Source organism: Drosophila bipectinata, chromosome XR (assembly GCF_030179905.1).
Source record: "Drosophila bipectinata strain 14024-0381.07 chromosome XR, DbipHiC1v2, whole genome shotgun sequence".
Taxonomy (NCBI): domain Eukaryota; kingdom Metazoa; phylum Arthropoda; class Insecta; order Diptera; family Drosophilidae; genus Drosophila; species Drosophila bipectinata.
The window spans coordinates 25,559,309-25,579,936 of NC_091735.1; the positions used below are offsets into that span (position 1 = coordinate 25,559,309).

A 20,628-nucleotide genomic window follows, 5' to 3' on the forward strand; every position below is an offset into this window, starting at 1 on the left:
TTTCCAAGATTCCAGTTCACGGAGGGCCCTGGCGGTTAACGCATTTTCTCTCAGTGTGTCGGACTTGGTTCTCGGCGAAAAGGTATCCGAGGGGTTTCTGCCCAACACGCCCTAATTTCAGCTTATTATTAACCAGCTCCGAAGCCTGTGTGTTTCTTTCGGCTGGAGAGAGGGGCGGCTTCGAGGGGGGCCGCGGCCCGTGGGGGCGGAGTGTGCGGGGGCGTGGTCGCAGTTAACGGCAACAACATCTGTGAAGATGTTGCGGCCCGGCCAAAACGCCAGCATAATTATAATAATCATTTCATAATCATATTTTGTTTGTAGTTTTATTTTTTTTGTGCCGAATTCACCCCCTCTGGTCGCCCGCAGGGTGCCACGCCCCCCGCTCGTCCTTACCTCTAACCTCTCACCTCATCCGTCGCCACCCCAAGCCCAAACATTCGCAACCCCGCAGGTTTTTTGCTTGAAGGAGGTTTTTTTTTTGAAACAGTTGCCAAAAAGAAGAAACAGCCGGGGGGGGGGGGAGGCTGGGGAGGGGAAAAGTCAGCAGGGGCGAAGGCTACACTCGAAAAAAACCGATTGCACCCTCAGTCTGGCTCATGTGGCGCGGACCCGAGCACCCTCTCCCCGTTCTCCGAGTGCACGAAAGGTTACCAGACACAAGAGCGACAGATGTGTTTCTCATTCGATTTTTAATATGCGGCCAATCTAACTGTAATTGGTTTGTTATTGTCTCCCCCGGCAAGGACGCACGAGCGGGACAGGGACGGGACTAGCCCCTGGAGTACCGAAGTACCGGAGGACTCAAGGGCTCGCTATAACCATCACCCTGCTATAGCCATCCCTGCCCCTCGCCGGCCGATTCCACCCGTTTTTGCAGCAGCTCCCTGCTGCGGTAAATATCTATCGTTTATTGTTATTGCTCTTGTTCGCTCTATTGTTTTCATTGTTCCCCCTGGTATCTGCGCCCACCCCACCCATCTGCCACCCCGCCCCCTGCGACCTGTTTGGTTAAATTTATGAAAAATGTTGTTCACACTTTCCTTGCTGGCAGCAACCAAACACAGCACGGGGTGGGGCGAGGAGCTCCGAAGGGCGCTAAAAAGGATACAGAACTGAAGGCCGCCTGCTGACACTTAAGGACCTCGAGCTGGGTGGCGGAAGGGGGTGGCCTGTGCCGCGGAACAGGTGGCTCTGGGCGGGGAGGGAGGCGTGTCTCGGCCCTTTTTTGTTGTGCGCCAAATGGGTTATACGCTCACACATGTTCCATAAACCAGAATCCTACACAGTCCCAGTCTGTGGAGGCAGGATAAGGAAACTCTGCAAACTCTGGTCCTTAAAATCCACATGACTTAAGAATGGCATCCCAATGGCTCTTGTGGCTGGGCCGACAATGAAGTTAATTTGATATTCAACTCTTTGATTGCATAATGATCCGATTTGCATCGCAACACTTACTCGCCATTGAAACCTTTTCTACGCTCCAGTCCGGGCGATTGCTTCCTTGGCCAAATCGAAATGAACTTTGCCAGCATACCTCTGGAAACTGCCAGTGCCCGGTTTTCTTTCCCCCATCCGGCTGGACGTCCGTCGGCCTGCATCGACGGATTCATGGACCCAACGCCTTCTCCGACCGCAACGACATTCGCATAAAGCTTGACGAATGGAGTCGAAGTGTTGCCAAAACTTTGCCCATTCCCATCAGTCAAGGTACACTCGAAACAATATCTTCACCTTTGCTTGGAAACACTGTGGGGCTGTTGAAAGGCAAATCCCATATTTTGGCAGAGTGTATGAAAGGGGTTACCACACGGAATGTGGGCGTTCTGGTGGGTGTGCGCTTTACACGCACAAAATCCTTCTCCCGGGACGCATCTGAACCCGAGTCCTTGCTCGAGTCGGAATGCCCCTGCGAATCGCATATCTGATTTTTCGCTATCGCCATCGCCGGCGTCGCCTCTAAACGATTGATGGCACTCGTCGACATCCTATCGCAACGTCTGCCCTGTCAAAAATCCGTACTCGCATCCACATCCGCGTCCGCATCGCACACTCGGTGATCCACACACCCCTTTGCGCTGCGAGTTGGTCGTGTGCTCCGGGTGAGGGGTTTTGCTGGTGAGGAAATGATAAATTGCGCATTTGGGAGTTTTAAAGGTCAATTTAGGGGTTACTCTCACTCCTGGCACTTCTGCAACAAACTGACTGACAGATGAACGGATAGACGGGCGACGGCCAGGCAGACGGGCGGACGGAGTCTTAGGTAGACGGAAAGGAAGAACTGTTGGTCCAAAAACGACCTAAAACTGACACGGGGTGGGGGGAAAGCTACAAAAAATATACTTATCTCAAAAACAAGGACATTTTTGAGTCTACCCTGCACAGATTTGGAATATCATTTTTTATAAAATAAAAGCTGGCTGGAAAACGGCCTGGCTGGCAGCACTCGCAGAGGCACACAAGGACTTCCGTCGCCCATAAACAGCGACACTTCAAAGTTAACTCGCACAATAAAAAATCCATGTACGAGTGCCGGAGCGGGTTCCCATTTCCCATTTTCCACTGCCAGTTCACGCAGAAGTAACAGGGTTGCACTTCGGCGGAGTGACATGGACTGGCGTGGAGTGGAGAGGGGACTTGAGTTCCGGACGGGGGGTAACTGAATTTGCTTATGGGATTTGTCTAGTGCGCCTGTTGACTTGCCAGTTGGCGTTTATATTAATGGCTCAGGTTGGGCTCGTTCTTCACTCCTTTGCATTTTTAACCCGGATTGTTAGGGATCGTTAGGAACTGACGCGTGCCCGCTTTTGGGTTATGCGTTTCGGGTCGGGGGTTTCTATGCAGAGGCCCTCGTCCCCGGGGTTGAACACCACAAGGCGCCTCACCAGCAGGTAAATCAAAATGGTAACTGCGGTGACAGTTCCTCGGATAAATGGGACGAAGTCTGGTTTTTTTAGACACCTCTCCATCAACTAATAAGTGCAACAGACAATTCTTCATGGGACTTTCTCCAGGACTAACCCCCCAGCCGTAATTGAAAAACTAATTGCAATCTATGGTCCAAGGGAGACAACTCAGTTACTTTTATAATCACAAAGCTAATCAAGGATTCGAGGCGCAGCTTGGCTTCCAGCCACGCCCCATCCCTGTCCGCCCACCTTCAAATCCCTTAATTTGTTTATCAATCTGCAATTGGCTTGCAAATGACATCTCAGGACGGCCTTCCTGGGACTTTCCCTGTGGGTCTGCACGTTTCCCGCTCACCCACTCACCCGCCTTCCCGTTTCCGCTTTCCGTTTCCGTTACCCAGTTCCCATTTCCCAGTTCCCAAGCAAGTGCCACGCCCACAGTTACATCCTACTTGCTTTCCGCCCTCATAACCATAACCGTGACATTGGAGTTAGGCATCGTAACGTTAAAGGTTTAGCCACTGAAAGCATTTTCTTATCCAAAAGATATTACTTGAAATATGGAATCGTGGTCAGGAGTGGTTATGTACAAGTAGCCATGAATTTCGCGCAGTGTAAACCTGGCACGTGTACAGGTTTGAAGCTCCGGTCACGTGACCGCACGTGGCTCGCCGCCCGCCCGTCCGTCCAGGACACAGGAGCGTCAGGACACCCTGCCCGAGTCCTGTCGCCTGGGCTGCTGTGATAAGCGCAACTTGACAACTCCCGTTCCTATATCTGCTCCTGATCCTGAGGAGATGTCAAAGACCAGGTTTCGGCTTTCGCTTATCGCAATGCACTGACAGAAAAGTCGGGGTAACAGCAAGGGGCGGACACGACAGCATTGATGGTTTTGTTAGCGTAAATATCTTAATTCACCGCTTCGCCGCCCCCGACACGCGTGAATCGTGTGCATTTGACATGAGAAACGTTTCCTGTTTCCCGCTTTCCCGCTTTCCGGGCTTGGGTTTTCACTCTTTGGGCTTTCACTTTCGCCTTTAAAGCGAAACCGGGGCAGGACCCTTTACGCAACTCACTCTCACACCCGCCGGTTCCTAACGAGCTTACAAAGAATGTAATAATCCTGTCTTGGGAACACCATTTCAAAGTCCTCATATACAGTTTTATTCTCTGCTAACGTGGGATAATTCGAACAAGCGTGATGTGGGGTTAATTGCCGTGTTTTTCAAATGTGCAAAATTTTTTAAAAAAATTGGATTTTTGGAACTGGAGAAGGCTACTCTTTGAAAGATGCATTGACAAAAATGTTTACTCGCAGGCCCTGTATTTCCCGCTTCTGCATTGGAACATCCTTTAGAATGTAGCCAGTTTTTAGCTAGGAAATTGTAACAGGCCCTCGGGGTATTCCGGGCGACTTGGAGGGGGAAACCGCAGGCGACAGACGGACGGAAAACAGGCCGCTATTGTTGTGCTTCTGTAGGTTGTTGGCACCATAAAAACATATGACACCATTTTGATGAGTCGCGCATTTTGGCACGCCAAATTATGCATAAAATAGATGGCTGTGTTGACACTTTCCACAGCCGAATCAGAATCGGAATCAGGACGGCAAGGGCTGTGATGGGGATGGGGTTGGAAAGGCGGCACTGCCAGGGACCACCCGGGACCTGACAGGGATCGGTTCACCTAATCGGACTTGTCATGTGCGCATCACAACAGAGGCTTCACATCGGGAGACAGAGGGGTGGAATCCCAGGCCACTATCTCGCCAGAAGCCTTGTCTCAGATTCACATTCAACGTTCACAACAAACACTCTGGTTTCCCTCTGTCCGATCTACTCCGATAGACTTACATCCGAAACCCAAAACGGAACACTCAAAACAAGACCGATAAAACAGAGCAGGCTGTGAATCAAAGCTTAGCCTCCAGATTTGTTAACTAACTTCAATTGCGTTTGAAATTTGAAACCCATTGGCATTGGCAAGGGTGCAAGGGTGTTCCAGGAAATAGGCTTGCGGTGGGCAAGGGCAAGGGCACATGTGTGTGACAGCGCCGAGCAAATGCATCAGTGCGCCCAGAACCGGGGGTGTCGCTTTAGAGTTCGCTGGGAAGGGAGGAAGAGGGTTGCTGCTATGAGGTCTCTAGGTGGAGCGTCTTTGGACGCAACTGAGGCGAGATTGTTGCTCATTTTGGGGGTCAAGTCCCTCAATTGCCATTTTTTCCCAAAACTCTGTACCCACACTAATATTTTTTAGATTTTTTGTCCATTTTTCCGGATGGGATTCCTTGAAAATGGGGCTTTCCCCTGAAGGGTCCACTGCGATGGCTATATCTTCCCCAATTCTCATCCGATTCTCAAGCGGAGTACCTTAAACGATTTCTAGATCGATTTGCCACAATTCTGCATCAAAATCCTGACACAAAATATTTTTTAGATTTTTTGTCCATTTTTCGTGAGGGGATCCCTTGAAAATGGGGTTTTCTCCTAGAGGGTCCACTGCGATGGCTATATCTTCCCCAATTCTCATCCGATTCTCAAGCGGAGTACCTTAAACGATTTCTAGATCGATTTGCCACAATTCTGCATCAAAATCCTGGGATAAAATATTTTTTAAATTTTTTGTCCATTTTTCGTGAGGGGATCCCTTGAAAATGGGGTTTTCCCCTATAGGGTCCACAGTGACGGCTATATCTTCCCCAATTCTCATCCGATTCTCAAGCGGAGTACCTTAAACGATTTCTAGATCGATTTGCCACCATTCTGCATCAAAATCCTGGGATAAAATATTTTTTTGATTTTTTGTCCATTTTTTGTGAGGGGATCCCTTGAAAATGGGGTTTTTCCCTATAGGGTCCACAGTGATGGCTATATCTTCCCCAATTCTCTTCCGATTCTCAAGCGGAGTAGCTTAAACGATTTCTGGTTCGATTCGCCACCAGTCTGCATCAAAATCCTGGGACAAAATATTTTTCAGATTTTTTGTCCATTTTTCGTGAGGGGATCCCTTGAAAATGGGGTTTTCCCCTATAGGGTCCACTGTGATGGCTATATCTTCCCCAATTCTCATCCGATTCTCAAGCGGAGTACCTTAAACGATTTCTAGATCGATTTGCCACAATTCTGCATCAAAATCCTGACACAAAATATTTTTTAAATTTTTTGTCCATTTTTCGTGAGGGGATCCCTTGAAAATGGGGTTTTCCCCTATAGGGTCCACTGTGATGGCTATATCTTCCCCAATTCTCATCCGATTCTCAAGCGGAGTACCTTAAACGATTTCTAGATCGATTTGCCACAATTCTGCATCAAAATCCTGACACAAAATATTTTTTAAATTTTTTGTCCATTTTTCGTGAGGGGATCCCTTGAAAATGGGGTTTTCCCCTATAGGGTCCACTGTGATGGCTATATCTTCCCCAATTCTCATCCGATTCTCAAGCGGAGTACCTTAAACGATTTCTAGATCGATTTGCCACAATTCTGCATCAAAATCCTGACACCAAATATTTTTTAAATTTTTTGTCCATTTTTCGTGAGGGGATCCCTTGAAAATGGGGTTTTCCCCTATAGGGTCCACAGTGACGGCTATATCTTCCTCATTTTTCGTGATGGTTAAAATATTTATTTTATTTCAAGTTAGTATATAGTCTAAAAAACGTTCGTTTCTTGTGTGACTTTACTGCCCGTTACTTTACTGTTGTGAATATCGTAAGCCCGGTGGAAGTATTGGGTTAGCGAGAATATCTACCAATGTAACAAATAAACTCAACGAATGTGGTTTGTGTCTAGGGTGTGGAAAATTGTTCAAGATATATTTAAAGAATCAGAAAATAGAAACTTAAAATATTTGAGTGGTGAATTCCAGGACTTCACCCAATCCTTACAGCGCTTAGTTTATTCATTCAAAAAAAACAGTTTGAGTTCCTAGTCATAAGAAGGCGATTTAATTCGTCTCATTTCTTTCGCTCGTATCGGAATTTGTATACCGCCGCACCATCCTTGGAACTTGACTTCAATTTCTTTGGCTTGAGTAAACGCGGCTGCTTCAGGGCGTGGTTGAGCTGCAGCTTCTGCTGGACGATGCCTAGCTCCCGCTCACGCAGCTCCCGCTTTCGGAGCTCGTTGATCCGCTGCTGCTTTTCTGTGTTCGACGTTTTTCCCTATAAAGGAAATATGTGCTTATACATTAAAACAGTTTAGATCAAAAAGAAGTCCCACTCACTTTGGCAACCTCCTGCTCCGCCTCCTTGAGCCGATCACCCAGACTGACGGTCTGTTTGCGACCCTGCTCGTCATAGACAAAACGCTGGTTGAGGGCCTTGCTGGCGTCCGCATCCACGTCCACCACAGTCACCTTGAGGCGGTCGATTTTTCGCCGCTCAATGGTACGCTTCATAACGACGTATTTGAGGTCCTGCGTCTGCATAAGGGCCAGCTGCTCGGGTGTGTGAGTGTCCTCCTTCTCCTTTTCGTGATGCTCGTCATTGGAAAGCTTAGCGTTGACCATGTGGTGATAGAACTCGTCTGGGTTTTTGTTCTGGGCTCGCCTGTGCAGCAGTTTGAGGGTCTTCTCCTTGCGCTGAGCGTCAATGGCCCGCTTCTTGTAGTCCTTTTTCTTCTCCAGTAAACCCAAGTGCTGGCGGGACTCCGGCTGGTGCCGCTCCCGGTGCACTTTCTGGTTGCTCTTTGATGCCTTCTTCCACGATGACATGGTGATGCTTCTCGGGGCTGGCGGAGAATAGAATATTAAACCTTTTGTTTACAACGAAAACGTGCTAGCGGTGGATGTGTCGTGGTGTTGGGAAACCTACTGCCAGATAACCAGTGTTGTTAATCAGCTGCGGTCAGGCCAAAAAATTGTTGTACTTGGGAGCAATACATACCTGATAAATATTTTCAAATTTATTTTTTAAGCCTAATTCGAATAAGACTAATTTATGTATTTTTAGATAGCTTCACTTATTTACATTTACTACTATCGGTAGTAACACCTGTTGCGAAATGATCTTTTAGACTTATCGACTATCGCCACCACTATCGAAAGTCTTTTTCATCCCTAAGCCAGATATTGTCATCTCAAGTCTACTTGTTCATCTCTAACCAGATTTGTTTATAATTAAATTTTTGATTCTTTTTACCAAAAAGCGCCTCCACCTAATGTTAAAAGCTTAATTATGGCGCGGAAGAAGAAACTTGACAGCCGGATGCGGAGATGGTTGAGAACGTCGTCAAGTTGGCCCCTGGTTCATGTTCATCGCAATCGGTGACAAGTGGCGCGACCAGATGATAGGTTCGACCGGATAAAAGCTTGTGTTGATCATTTGGTTGTATGTGGGCGGAACCGTTTATAAAGTACTTTTGCTGAGGGTCAATAGCGCTACAACAACATGTAACAACTTCTTTTTACAACGAAACCATAATAACGGTGGAGTTAATCAGGTAATTTCTAATTGCATACAAATATTTTTTCAGGCATAAAAATATTAAAGAATATGTTGTCTAATTTATTTTACAAGAGAGATCCATTTATTAATAATACAGATTTTTATTATTGTTCTTAAACTTTGCAGTATCGGCAACTATCGTAATACCTGTTGAGAGAACTGTGCAGTGGAGTTATCGACTATCGCTCTTTTCCCATCCCTAAGCCGCACACGTGCATCTGTGATTTAGTTTTAAACCAGTTCACCGCCATTATTTACGCTGTTTGACAAACAAAATTAAGATGGTGAAGAAGAAAATAGATAACAGAATCCGGGTGATGATAGAGAACGGCGTAAAGCTGGGCCACCGGACCATGTTCATCGTGATCGGTGACAAGGCGCGCGACCAGGTGCCGATCCTGTACGACATACTAACCAAATCGACGGTGAAGGCTCGGCCAACAGTGCTATGGTGCTATAAGAACAAGGATGAGGCCATATCAAAGTAAGTTACTTGTGAAACTTAGTTAAATTCCTATACAATCTCAGATTTCCTTTTCAGCCATGGTAAAAAGAGGGCCAAAAAGATAGCCGTTGGTAAAGTGGACGTAAACGAGGCAGACCTGTTTGATTCCTTTCGTGTGGCGACAACCATCCACGGACGATACTATTCTGAGACGCATGCTGTGCTTGGACGCACCTACGGAGTCTGTGTGTTGCAGGACTTTGAAGCCCTAACTCCGAACCTGCTGGCCCGCACTGTGGAGACAGTAGAAGGCGGGGGTCTAATTATCCTGCTTCTTAAGACTTTACAGTCGCTGAAGCAGCTCTACACTATGAGCATGGATGTGCACAAGCGGTTTCGCACGGAGGCCCACCAAACTGTAACCTGTCGCTTTAACGAGAGGCTCATTCTGTCCCTGGCGGACTGTAAACGCTGCTTGGTGGTCAACGATGACCTCACAGTGCTACCACTAAGTTCCAAGACTATCAACGTGGAGCCAGTAAACGTAAGCCAAATTTTTCATGTTTTTATTGGTGTCACGGTATTGTCTATTTACAGCCCGCGGGCGCAGGTCGATCGCCGAACGAGGCCAGTTTGCGGGAGCTGAAAGAAAGCCTCCTCAATGTCCAGCCCGCAGGAGCCCTTGTGAATCTTTGCAAGACATACGATCAGGCCAATGCTGTGGCCCAGTTTATTGAGGCACTAGTAGACAAGCAATTAAAGCCACCAATGTCTCTAACCGCGGCACGTGGACGTGGCAAGTCCGCCGCGCTCGGTCTGTCGATTGCCGCCGCTGTAGCCTTTGGTTACGTGAACATCTATGTGACCTCCCCGCATCCGGAGAATCTGATCACACTCTTTGAATTCGTGCTAAAGGGCTTTGACGCCCTGGAGTACCAGGAGCATGCGGACTATACTATCATTCGTTCCACCAATGCCGAGTACAAAAAGGCCATCATTCGGATCAATATCACGCGGAGCAGCAGACAGACGATCCAGTATATCGCCCCTAGCGACACTCACCTTCTGAATGCCGCGGATCTGGTGCTGATAGACGAAGCGGCTGCCATTCCACTGCCTCTGGTAAAGAAGATGATCGGGCCGTGTCTGATCTTCATGGCTAGCACAATTAACGGCTACGAGGGCACCGGTCGCTCGCTGAGTCTGAAGCTTATCTCCCAGCTGCAAAAGGAGAATAACGCGCGGCCACCTCTGAAGCTGGAGGAATCAATTCGGTACCAGGACAACGACGATGTTGAAAAATGGCTGATAAACCTACTCTGCCTGGATGCCAGTACCGTTCCCGGTATAAGCTCCGGATGCCCAACCCCGGACGCCTGCGAACTTTACTATGTGGACAGAGATGCACTGTTCTCCTACCACAAGGCGGCGGAGGCATTCTTGCATCGGCTTGTGGCCATTTATGTATCCTCGCACTACAAGAACACGCCAAACGACCTTCAGATGATGAGCGACGCCCCTGCCCACCATCTGTTCTGCCTCCTGGGTCCCGTGCAGCGAATGGACGCCCTGCCTGAGATCTTGGTGGTCATACAAGTGGCCCTCGAGGGGCAGATCTCCGCCCAGAGCATCAGCGACTCTCTGGGCAGGGGGAAGAAGGCAGCCGGCGACCTTATACCCTGGAATATAGCCGAGCAATTCGGGGACCGGGACTTTCCAAAACTTAGTGGCGTGCGAATTGTGCGAGTGGCGACGCATCCGAATTATCAGCGGATGGGATATGGCAAACGGGCCATTCAGCTACTCAAGGACTACTACGGCGGGAAGTACACCAACCTGGAGGATGGTCCGTTGGCCAACAAGGGTACCGACAAAGGTAATCAAAGTAAATCATGTTCCCATTTTTGCATTTTTTAACAAACAAAATATTCTTGAAAAGGTATAGAGGAAGTGGAAGAAGAGCAGCTCAGCTTGCTGAAGGAGCAGATTCGACCCAGGAGCCGGATTCCCACACTGCTGCAGCGCCTGCACGAACGGGTGCCAGAACGCGTGGACTACCTTGGCACCTCCTACGGCCTAACCTCCGAGCTCCTCAAGTTTTGGAAGAGCGCTGGTTTTGTTCCAATTTACCTCAGCCAGAAATCCAATGAACTTACCGCCGAGCACAGCTGCATCATGTTATACACTACTGGTGCTACCTCCTGGCTGGGACTGTATTACCATGACTTCTGCCGCAGAGTGCTCAAACTAATGGGAAAGACCTTCCGTGAGTTCGAAACCAAGCTCTGCTTGTCGCTGCTAAAGAACAAAAATGTGGAGCAAAGCGGGCTGAAGGTACTAGACAAGGCAACTCTGGATGTTTTCTTCCTGCCACACGATCTGCAGCGACTAGAGAGCTACGCCCGCCAACAGTCAGAGTTCCGCCTCATTCTGGACCTGCTATCGGATATTGCGCAGCTGTACTTCCAGGGCAGGATCGAGGGCCTGCAGTTGGATTTGGTCCAGCAGGGCGTCCTTTTGGCACTTGGCGTCCAAGGCAAAACTGTCGACGCCCTGGGCTCGGAACTGAATATGCCTGGAAACCAGCTGCTGGCTAAGTTCTTTGACGCTATGAAGCGGTGCAACCAGTGCTTCCGATCTGTGCTGGAGCAGCACATTGAGGGCGGCATGCTGCGCGAGGAGAACTTATCAAAAGGCGAGGAGCTGCAGCCGCTGAGCCTTTCTCTTGACCAAGAGCTGGACCAGACCGCAAACAAACTAAGCAAGCAGCAGCGAAAGGAACTTAAAAGGCTAAAGGCCGAGCAGCTTGACGAGTTCCAGATCAAGGGCAGCGAGGAGGACTGGTCGAAAGCATTGCAGTCGAACGGAACTGGCGGTGGCAGCGGCCTTCTCTCCGTAAAAAGGTAAGTGTACGTATTTTTTGGGTTTTAAGAGGGGACGGATAATCAGATCCACACTTGGTGTGGAGAATACTTGGTGAGGTGGCCTAAACAAATTTATTTATTTCCATGTGGTTTCATTTTCCTGTAACTTTCCCTCTCTTTCGTTTTAGTGGCGTGAAGCGACTGGACGGACCGTTTGAGCAGCCTGAGGATCGGGACCTGGCAGCTCCCCTTTCCAAAAAGAAGAAGCATTCAAAGCAGAAACGCGGCCATCAAAAGGCCCTGATTTAACCTGAGCTGCATTGGGGCGGGTTGCATTTCAATGTAAATGCATAGGCTTAAGTGCTAAAAAGTATGTTTTGTAGGCTTATTTTAATAAAACATTGTAACAAAAATTGTTTTTTTCCATAATTTTCCCTATTTTTTCCGAATTTTCCCGATTTTTCCGGCATTTTCCAGAATTTTTTAGTATTTTTATTTTTTTCAGAATGACTTGCACTTTTTTTCGGCTTCGAAAAATTGGTTTTCGGCCCGCTACCAGGCTCGGAGTACCAGGCGAACAGAAACGCATAGTAGGTGGATTCTCCTTTTTGAAACTGTTTTTTGTGAATAACTCGGCCATTTGGCATCCAATCGTGGATTGTGATGGCTCAAAAAAAGTGGAAAAATTCGGCCCATCTATCTGGCTAACAAAGTCTGGTATTGGCCAAGTTAACACGGAGTGGTAAACAAATTTGGCTTAAATATTTATTTTTAAAACTTTGTTTGCTTATCACTCGGTCATTTTCTAGCCGATCGGGAAGCATAGTACCATTCCAGGATCAGGACCTTGATATCCTTCGAACTGCATCAAAGGATCCTCATGAAGTCCTGAAATACCGATACTGATCCTTTCCTAAAATATGATTGCCGCTCGACGTTTTGTTGTTGGATTCTGAAGATCCTTTGATGCAGATCGAAGGATGTTCAAGTCCTGATGCCAAAATTATATTTCATTTTAAGATCGGTTGAAAAACAGCCGAGATATAAACAAACCAATTTATAGAAATATTCTTCTAAGCTAAATTTCTTTACCAATCGGTCTTAACTTGGCCAATACCAGATTTTGTTAGCCAGGTAGATGGGCCGTATTTTTCTGCATTTTTTGACATACCACAATCTAGGCTTAGATGCGAAATGGCCGAGTTATTCACAAAAAAAAGTTTCAAAAAGCAGAATCCACCTTCTATGCATTTCTGTTCGCCTGGTACTCCGAGCCTGGTAGCGGCCGAAAACTTGAAAAATTTCTGCCTCGAATGTCCGTGACGTCACGGGAAGAATTTTTTGTTCGATTTTGACAAAATTGGTATGCAGTTCGATAGACTTTGGGACGCTGATTCCGAAAATGCCAAGCGTTGCCAGATCGGACCACGAATGGCCGAGATATGGGCTCTAGAATCTTTATTTCTGTCCCGATCTGGCAACGCCGTACATTTTCGGAATCAGCGCTCGGATGTCCACCGAACTGCATACCACGATTTTCGATATCGAACAACTCATTTTCGACCGTTTTTTCGAAAAAATGGAAAGGCTATACATCACGATTTTTTCCAATTTTCGCCGAAAAATTTTTTGTCTCATTTTGACAAAATTGGTATGCAGTTCGATAGACTTTGGGACGCTGATTCAGAAAATGCCAAGCGTTGCCAGATCGGACCACAAATGGCCGAGATATGGGCTCTAGAATCTCTATTTCTGGTCCAATCTGGCAACGCCGTACATTTTCGGAATCAGCGCTCGAATGTCCATCGAACTGCATACCACGATTTTCGATATCGAACAACTCATTTTCGACCGATTTTTCGCAAAAATGGAAAGGCTATACATCACGATTTTTTCCAATTTTCGCCGAAAAATTTTTTGTCTCATTTTGACAAAATTGGTATGCAGTTCGATAGACTTTGGGACGCTGATTCAGAAAATGCCAAGCGTTGCCAGATCGGACCACAAATGGCCGAGATATGGGCTCTAGAATCTCTATTTCTGGTCCAATCTGGCAACGCCGTACATTTTCGGAATCAGCGCTCGAATGTCCACCGAACTGCATACCACGATTTTCGATATCGAACAACTCATTTTCGACCGATTTTTCGCAAAAATGGAAAGGCTATACATCACGATTTTTTCCAATTTTCGCCGAAAAATTTTTTGTCTCATTTTGACAAAATTGGTATGCAGTTCGATAGACTTTGGGACGCTGATTCAGAAAATGCCAAGCGTTGCCTGATCGGACCACGAATGGCCGAGATATGGGCTGCAGAAACCCCAATTTTGGTCCGATCTGGCAACGCCGTACATTTTTGGAATCAGCGTTCGAATGTCCACCGAACTGCATACCACGATTTTCGATATCGAACAACTCATTTTCGACCGATTTTTCGCAAAAATGGAAAGGCTATACATCACGATTTTTTCCAATTTTCGCCGAAAAATTTTTTGTCTCATTTTGACAAAATTGGTATGCAGTTCGATAGACTTTGGGACGCTGATTCAGAAAATGCCAAGCGTTGCCAGATCGGACCACAAATGGCCGAGATATGGGCTCTAGAATCTCTATTTCTGGTCCAATCTGGCAACGCCGTACATTTTCGGAATCAGCGCTCGAATGTCCACCGAACTGCATACCACGATTTTCGATATCGAACAACTCATTTTCGACCGATTTTTCGCAAAAATGGAAAGGCTATACATCACGATTTTTTCCAATTTTCGCCGAAAAATTTTTTGTCTCATTTTGACAAAATTGGTATGCAGTTCGATAGACTTTGGGACGCTGATTCAGAAAATGCCAAGCGTTGCCAGATCGGACCACAAATGGCCGAGATATGGGCTCTAGAATCTCTATTTCTGGTCCAATCTGGCAACGCCGTACATTTTCGGAATCAGCGCTCGAATGTCCATCGAACTGCATACCACGATTTTCGATATCGAACAACTCATTTTCGACCGATTTTTCGCAAAAATGGAAAGGCTATACATCACGATTTTTTCCAATTTTCGCCGAAAAATTTTTTGTCTCATTTTGACAAAATTGGTATGCAGTTCGATAGACTTTGGGACGCTGATTCAGAAAATGCCAAGCGTTGCCAGATCGGACCACAAATGGCCGAGATATGGGCTCTAGAATCTCTATTTCTGGTCCAATCTGGCAACGCCGTACATTTTCGGAATCAGCGCTCGAATGTCCATCGAACTGCATACCACGATTTTCGATATCGAACAACTCATTTTCGACCGATTTTTCGCAAAAATGGAAAGGCTATACATCACGATTTTTTCCAATTTTCGCCGAAAAATTTTTTGTCTCATTTTGACAAAATTGGTATGCAGTTCGATAGACTTTGGGACGCTGATTCAGAAAATGCCAAGCGTTGCCAGATCGGACCACAAATGGCCGAGATATGGGCTCTAGAATCTCTATTTCTGGTCCAATCTGGCAACGCCGTACATTTTCGGAATCAGCGCTCGAATGTCCATCGAACTGCATACCACGATTTTCGATATCGAACAACTCATTTTCGACCGATTTTTCGCAAAAATGGAAAGGCTATACATCACGATTTTTTCCAATTTTCGCCGAAAAATTTTTTGTCTCATTTTGACAAAATTGGTATGCAGTTCGATAGACTTTGGGACGCTGATTCAGAAAATGCCAAGCGTTGCCAGATCGGACCACAAATGGCCGAGATATGGGCTCTAGAATCTCTATTTCTGGTCCAATCTGGCAACGCCGTACATTTTCGGAATCAGCGCTCGAATGTCCACCGAACTGCATACCACGATTTTCGATATCGAACAACTCATTTTCGACCGATTTTTCGCAAAAATGGAAAGGCTATACATCACGATTTTTTCCAATTTTCGCCGAAAAATTTTTTGTCTCATTTTGACAAAATTGGTATGCAGTTCGATAGACTTTGGGACGCTGATTCAGAAAATGCCAAGCGTTGCCTGATCGGACCACGAATGGCCGAGATATGGGCTGCAGAAACCCCAATTTTGGTCCGATCTGGCAACGCCGTACATTTTTGGAATCAGCGTTCGAATGTCCACCGAACTGCATACCACGATTTTCGATATCGAACAACTCATTTTCGACCGATTTTTCGCAAAAATGGAAAGGTTATACATCACGATTTTTTCCAATTTTCGCCGAAAAATTTTTTGTCTCATTTTGACAAAATTGGTATGCAGTTCGATAGACTTTGGGACGCTGATTCAGAAAATGCCAAGCGTTGCCAGATCGGACCACAAATGGCCGAGATATGGGCTCTAGAATCTCTATTTCTGGTCCAATCTGGCAACGCCGTACATTTTCGGAATCAGCGCTCGAATGTCCATCGAACTGCATACCACGATTTTCGATATCGAACAACTCATTTTCGACCGATTTTTCGCAAAAATGGAAAGGCTATACATCACGATTTTTTCCAATTTTCGCCGAAAAATTTTTTGTCTCATTTTGACAAAATTGGTATGCAGTTCGATAGACTTTGGGACGCTGATTCAGAAAATGCCAAGCGTTGCCTGATCGGACCACGAATGGCCGAGATATGGGCTGCAGAAACCCCAATTTTGGTCCGATCTGGCAACGCCGTACATTTTCGGAATCAGCGCTCGAATGTCCATCGAACTGCATACCACGATTTTCGATATCGAACAACTCATTTTCGACCGATTTTTCGCAAAAATGGAAAGGCTATACATCACGATTTTTTCCAATTTTCGCGGAAAAATTTTTTGTCTGATTTTGACAAAATTGGTATGCAATTCGACAGTCTTTGGGACGCTGATTCCGAAAATGCCAAGCGTTGCCAGATCGGACCACAAACGGCCGAGATATGGGCTCTAGAAAGCCCATTTATAGCCCGATCTGGCAACGCCGTACATTTTCGGAATCAGCGCTCGAATGTCCATCGAACTGCATACCACGATTTTCGATATCGAACAACTCATTTTCGACCGATTTTTCGCAAAAATGGAAAGGCTATACATCACGATTTTTTCCAATTTTCGCCGAAAAATTTTTTGTCTCATTTTGACAAAATTGGTATGCAGTTCGATAGACTTTGGGACGCTGATTCCGAAAATGCCAAGCGTTGCCAGATCGGACCACGAATGGCCGAGATATGGGCTCTAGAATCTTTATTTCTGTCCCGATCTGGCAACGCCGTACATTTTCGGAATCAGCGCTCGAATGTCCATCGAACTGCATACCACGTTTTTCGATATCGAACAACTCATTTTCGACCGTTTTTTCGAAAAAATGGAAAGGCTATACATCACGATTTTTTCCAATTTTCGCGGAAAAATTTTTTGTCTGATTTTGACAAAATTGGTATGCAGTTCGACAGACTTTGGGACGCTGATTCCGAAAATGCCAAGCGTTGCCAGATCGGACCACAAGTGGCCGAGATATGGGCTCTAGAAACCCCAATTCTGGTCCGATCTGGCAACGCCGTACATTTTCGGAATCAGCGCTCGAATGTCCATCAAACTGCATACCACGTTTTTCGATATCGAACAACTCATTTTCGACCGATTTTTCGAAAAAATGGAAAGGCTATACATCACGATTTTTTCCAATTTTCGCGGAAAAATTTTTTGTCTGATTTTGACAAAATTGGTATGCAATTCGACAGTCTTTGGGACGCTGATTCCGAAAATGCCAAGCGTTGCCAGATCGGACCACGAATGGCCGAGATATGGGCTCTAGAATCTTTATTTCTGTCCCGATCTGGCAACGCCGTACATTTTCGGAATCAGCGCTCGGATGTCCACCGAACTGCATACCACGATTTTCGATATCGAACAACTCATTTTCGACCGTTTTTTCGAAAAAATGGAAAGGTTATACATCACGATTTTTTCCAATTTTCGCGGAAAAATTTTTTGTCTGATTTTGACAAAATTGGTATGCAATTCGACAGTCTTTGGGACGCTGATTCCGAAAATGCCAAGCGTTGCCAGATCGGACCACAAACGGCCGAGATATGGGCTCTAGAAAGCCCATTTATAGCCCGATCTGGCAACGCCGTACATTTTCGGAATCAGCGCTCGAATGTCCATCGAACTGCATACCACGTTTTTCGATATCGAACAACTCATTTTCGACCGTTTTTTCGAAAAAATGGAAAGGTTATACATCACGATTTTTTCCAATTTTCGCGGAAAAATTTTTTGTCTGATTTTGACAAAATTGGTATGCAATTCGACAGTCTTTGGGACGCTGATTCCGAAAATGCCAAGCGTTGCCAGATCGGACCACAAACGGCCGAGATATGGGCTCTAGAAAGCCCATTTATAGCCCGATCTGGCAACGCCGTACATTTTCGGAATCAGCGCTCGGATGTCCACCGAACTGCATACCACGATTTTCGATATCGAACAACTCATTTTCGACCGTTTTTTCGAAAAAATGGAAAGGTTATACATCACGATTTTTTCCAATTTTCGCGGAAAAATTTTTTGTCTGATTTTGACAAAATTGGTATGCAGTTCGACAGACTTTGGGACGCTGATTCCGAAAATGCCAAGCGTTGCCAGATCGGACCACAAGTGGCCGAGATATGGGCTCTAGAAACCCCAATTCTGGTCCGATCTGGCAACGCCGTACATTTTCGGAATCAGCGCTCGAATGTCCATCGAACTGCATACCACGTTTTTCGATATCGAACAACTTATTTTCGACTCGATTATTCGATTTCGATTATTACAACGCAATATCGATAGTCAATCCGATTCTATTTTGCGCACTATAGCACAGCTGATGTGCTGCAAAGCGCACTATCGCCCACTTGATGAGCTGTAAAGCGCACTATCGCCCACTTGATGTGCTGTAAAGCGCACTATCGCCCGTTTGAAAAAATTCCGAAAACAACAAAATCAGCATCAATGCTTAAATGATTTCCTGATGGGATTAAATTTTCCAACGGTTTTGCTTAGCCAAACTAGTTTAGTGGTTACAGGGTTTACAATTTAATGTATTGTAGGCTTAATATAATAAAAACTAATATATGACCTAAATAGCCAACTTATATCTTGATGGTGTCAGAGTTAGAAGAGGCAGCAGCGGCAGCTTTCTTACGACGCTCTTTTAAATCTTGGTAGCTGACGCCCGGTTCTTTATGGGAGCTGCGTGCGAAGCGTTTAACCTTGGCCTTCTTGCGTCCGACTGCCTTTGTTGTGGGCAGCATATTGTTCCTCTGCATAAGAAGGAAGCGGTCCTTCAGCAAGCTGCTCTCGGTCTTGACATTGCGAAGATTTCCGGCCAAATCCTCTGGCATATTTACATCCACGTCCGGCTCCTCGAATTTGTGCCGCCCTAAACGTTTCGGATTGAACTTTGCCTTCTCGGCGCGCTGCTTGCGCCTCTTCTTCAGGTCGTTCAGTTCTTCCTCTTCTTCGTTTAACTCGGCACGAATGGATTTGATCCTGTGTAGCGTATATAGAGATTTCATTAAAGTAATACATTTTTGAAAAATTAATTTGTAGTGCTTACCGAATCAAGTCGGCTGTTTGTCGCTTAAGCTTCCGCTTCAGTTCGGTTTGACGCTGTAGCTCCTTCTGCTTAAGCTCTTTATTGCGAGCCTGTTTACTCTTCTTCTTGTTTTCCACGGGAGCGTTAATCGTATGATAGGGCTTGTCCTCTTGTCCGGGATTCGGATCTTCCTCCTGCTCCTCCTGATCGTCCTGTTCATCATCCATACCCTGACTCATCTCCTGCACTCGGCGCTGGTCACGCTCTTCGGGCGTTACTTTAGAGAACATGCTGGTGGTCACGCGCTTTAAATGTTTCTCCTTTTTGATGATACCCTCCTCCCGCTCTACCACCTGCTGCAGTAGTTCCTGATGGTCTTGCAACGAGGGATTGTAACTCATGCCCGGGTGCGGCAGCGCGAACTTTCTGCAAACAAACACATTATTAGATATTTTGGAAAACAGCTACATTTTAGATGATGATTTACTTGGCCTTAGTGGTGTTATGGTGCAGACTGGCATGAGTCTTGACCACCTTCTTTCCTACATTCCCAGCCACGTGCAGCGCTAACTCCCTACTGATCCAGCCCTTTTTGTCTTTCAATCCAGGGATCTTGTCGCGGAAGTCTTCTTCCTGCCAGATGTCTTTCTCTACTGGTAACTTTTTACTTTTCTTGTCCTCGAGCCTTTGTTCCAACTTCGCATAGTAGAGTGCGCGATCACTGTTGGCTTGGCGATGGCGTGGCTTGGTGGGATTGCACACCTCCAACTCAATATTGCGTCCGTTCTTCTTTTGTTTCACTTTATTGCTGGAAAACAGTATGAAATGAGATAGCCCATAGGCTGAAACTAGAAAGTTATTTACCGTTTGGCTATGGGATCCTCGACCTTGGATGTGTTCTCCAGCGCCTGGTAGGTGCGCATCGGTTTTTTGGCGTTCAGCTTTCGCTTTTGTTTAACACTTAGCAACGATGGTTTCGTTTTCTGTGGCGTGGCATCTACCACGAACAGGTCTTTGTCTTGCTTGTCCGTGAATGTCCTAGGAAGAGATGGTAAAAGTACATCATTATTTAAATACCTTCTAGCTTAATAGATAAACATTCTCACCCGATACGCTCCTCCTGTCGCTGGTCTTCCAAAAACTGCTCCACATCCTGGATGTCTGTCTTGCGCCATGCAGATTTATTCTTCTTGGAAATCTTGCGCTTTTTCTTTGCAAGTGGCTCTACGGCTGTCATTTTAATGTATTTACTTCGAGTATAATCAGAAAAACTAATTTCTGTGCCAAAGCGGCACACGTGCTGTTTTCAAAAACTAGGCAACACTAATGGCTGTCGTTAAACATCACTGGTTAGTGTATAATATCGATAGTAATGAGATTTATCGATGTTTTAAGTGTTATAGGTAGTAGGTTGCTCAACACTGCTC

The 20,628-nt window shown here is 46.1% G+C and overlaps 3 protein-coding genes across 4 annotated transcripts; 1 reads left to right on the forward strand and 2 right to left on the reverse strand.

The window, feature by feature from the left end:
* Positions 1 to 6,755: 6,755 nt before the first annotated feature.
* LOC108123790 (probable U3 small nucleolar RNA-associated protein 11) lies at positions 6,756 to 7,731 on the reverse strand. The gene is made up of 2 exons (XM_017239100.3): positions 7,134 to 7,731; positions 6,756 to 7,071 (listed from the first exon to the last, which is right to left on the reverse strand). The coding sequence occupies exons 1-2, from the start codon at positions 7,620 to 7,622 to the stop codon at positions 6,865 to 6,867; spliced, it is 696 nt and encodes a 231-aa protein (XP_017094589.2). The 5' UTR covers positions 7,623 to 7,731; the 3' UTR covers positions 6,756 to 6,864.
* An 805-nt stretch (positions 7,732 to 8,536) lies between these two features.
* On the forward strand, positions 8,537 to 12,077 carry l(1)G0020 (RNA cytidine acetyltransferase l(1)G0020). Of its 2 annotated transcripts, none has more exons than XM_070283084.1 (5): positions 8,537 to 8,839; positions 8,897 to 9,344; positions 9,398 to 10,676; positions 10,740 to 11,709; positions 11,853 to 12,077. In XM_070283084.1, exons 1-4 carry the CDS (start codon positions 8,637 to 8,639, stop codon positions 11,705 to 11,707), a joined length of 2,898 nt encoding a protein of 965 aa, XP_070139185.1. In that variant the 5' UTR covers positions 8,537 to 8,636; the 3' UTR covers positions 11,708 to 11,709; positions 11,853 to 12,077. The 2 variants fall into 2 exon arrangements, with proteins under 2 accessions (XP_070139185.1, XP_017094807.2); XM_017239318.3 differs by having other exon boundaries at positions 10,740 to 11,703.
* A 6,606-nt stretch (positions 12,078 to 18,683) lies between these two features.
* On the reverse strand, positions 18,684 to 20,612 carry LOC108123886 (ribosome biogenesis protein NOP53). Its single transcript, XM_017239286.3, has 5 exons — positions 20,308 to 20,612; positions 20,066 to 20,239; positions 19,689 to 20,009; positions 19,223 to 19,627; positions 18,684 to 19,155 (listed from the first exon to the last, which is right to left on the reverse strand). Exons 1-5 carry the CDS (start codon positions 20,436 to 20,438, stop codon positions 18,756 to 18,758), a joined length of 1,431 nt encoding a protein of 476 aa, XP_017094775.2. The 5' UTR covers positions 20,439 to 20,612; the 3' UTR covers positions 18,684 to 18,755.
* Between the last annotated feature and the right edge of the window lie 16 nt (positions 20,613 to 20,628).

Bases quoted from the DNA above. Each gene is read 5' to 3' on its own strand.
- LOC108123790 (XM_017239100.3), bottom strand. From the start codon at position 7,622: ATGTCATCGTGGAAGAAGGCATCAAAGAGCAACCAGAAAGTGCACCGG. The intron at 7,072-7,133 runs GTGAGTGGGACT...TTTCCTTTATAG, and splicing joins CGGAGCAGGAGGTTGCCAAA to GGAAAAACGTCGAACACAGA.
- LOC108123886 (XM_017239286.3), bottom strand. From the start codon at position 20,438: ATGACAGCCGTAGAGCCACTTGCAAAGAAAAAGCGCAAGATTTCCAAG. The intron at 20,010-20,065 runs GTAAATAACTTT...ACTGTTTTCCAG, and splicing joins GAGGATCCCATAGCCAAACG to CAATAAAGTGAAACAAAAGA. The intron at 19,156-19,222 runs GTAAGCACTACA...TACGCTACACAG, and splicing joins CAAACAGCCGACTTGATTCG to GATCAAATCCATTCGTGCCG.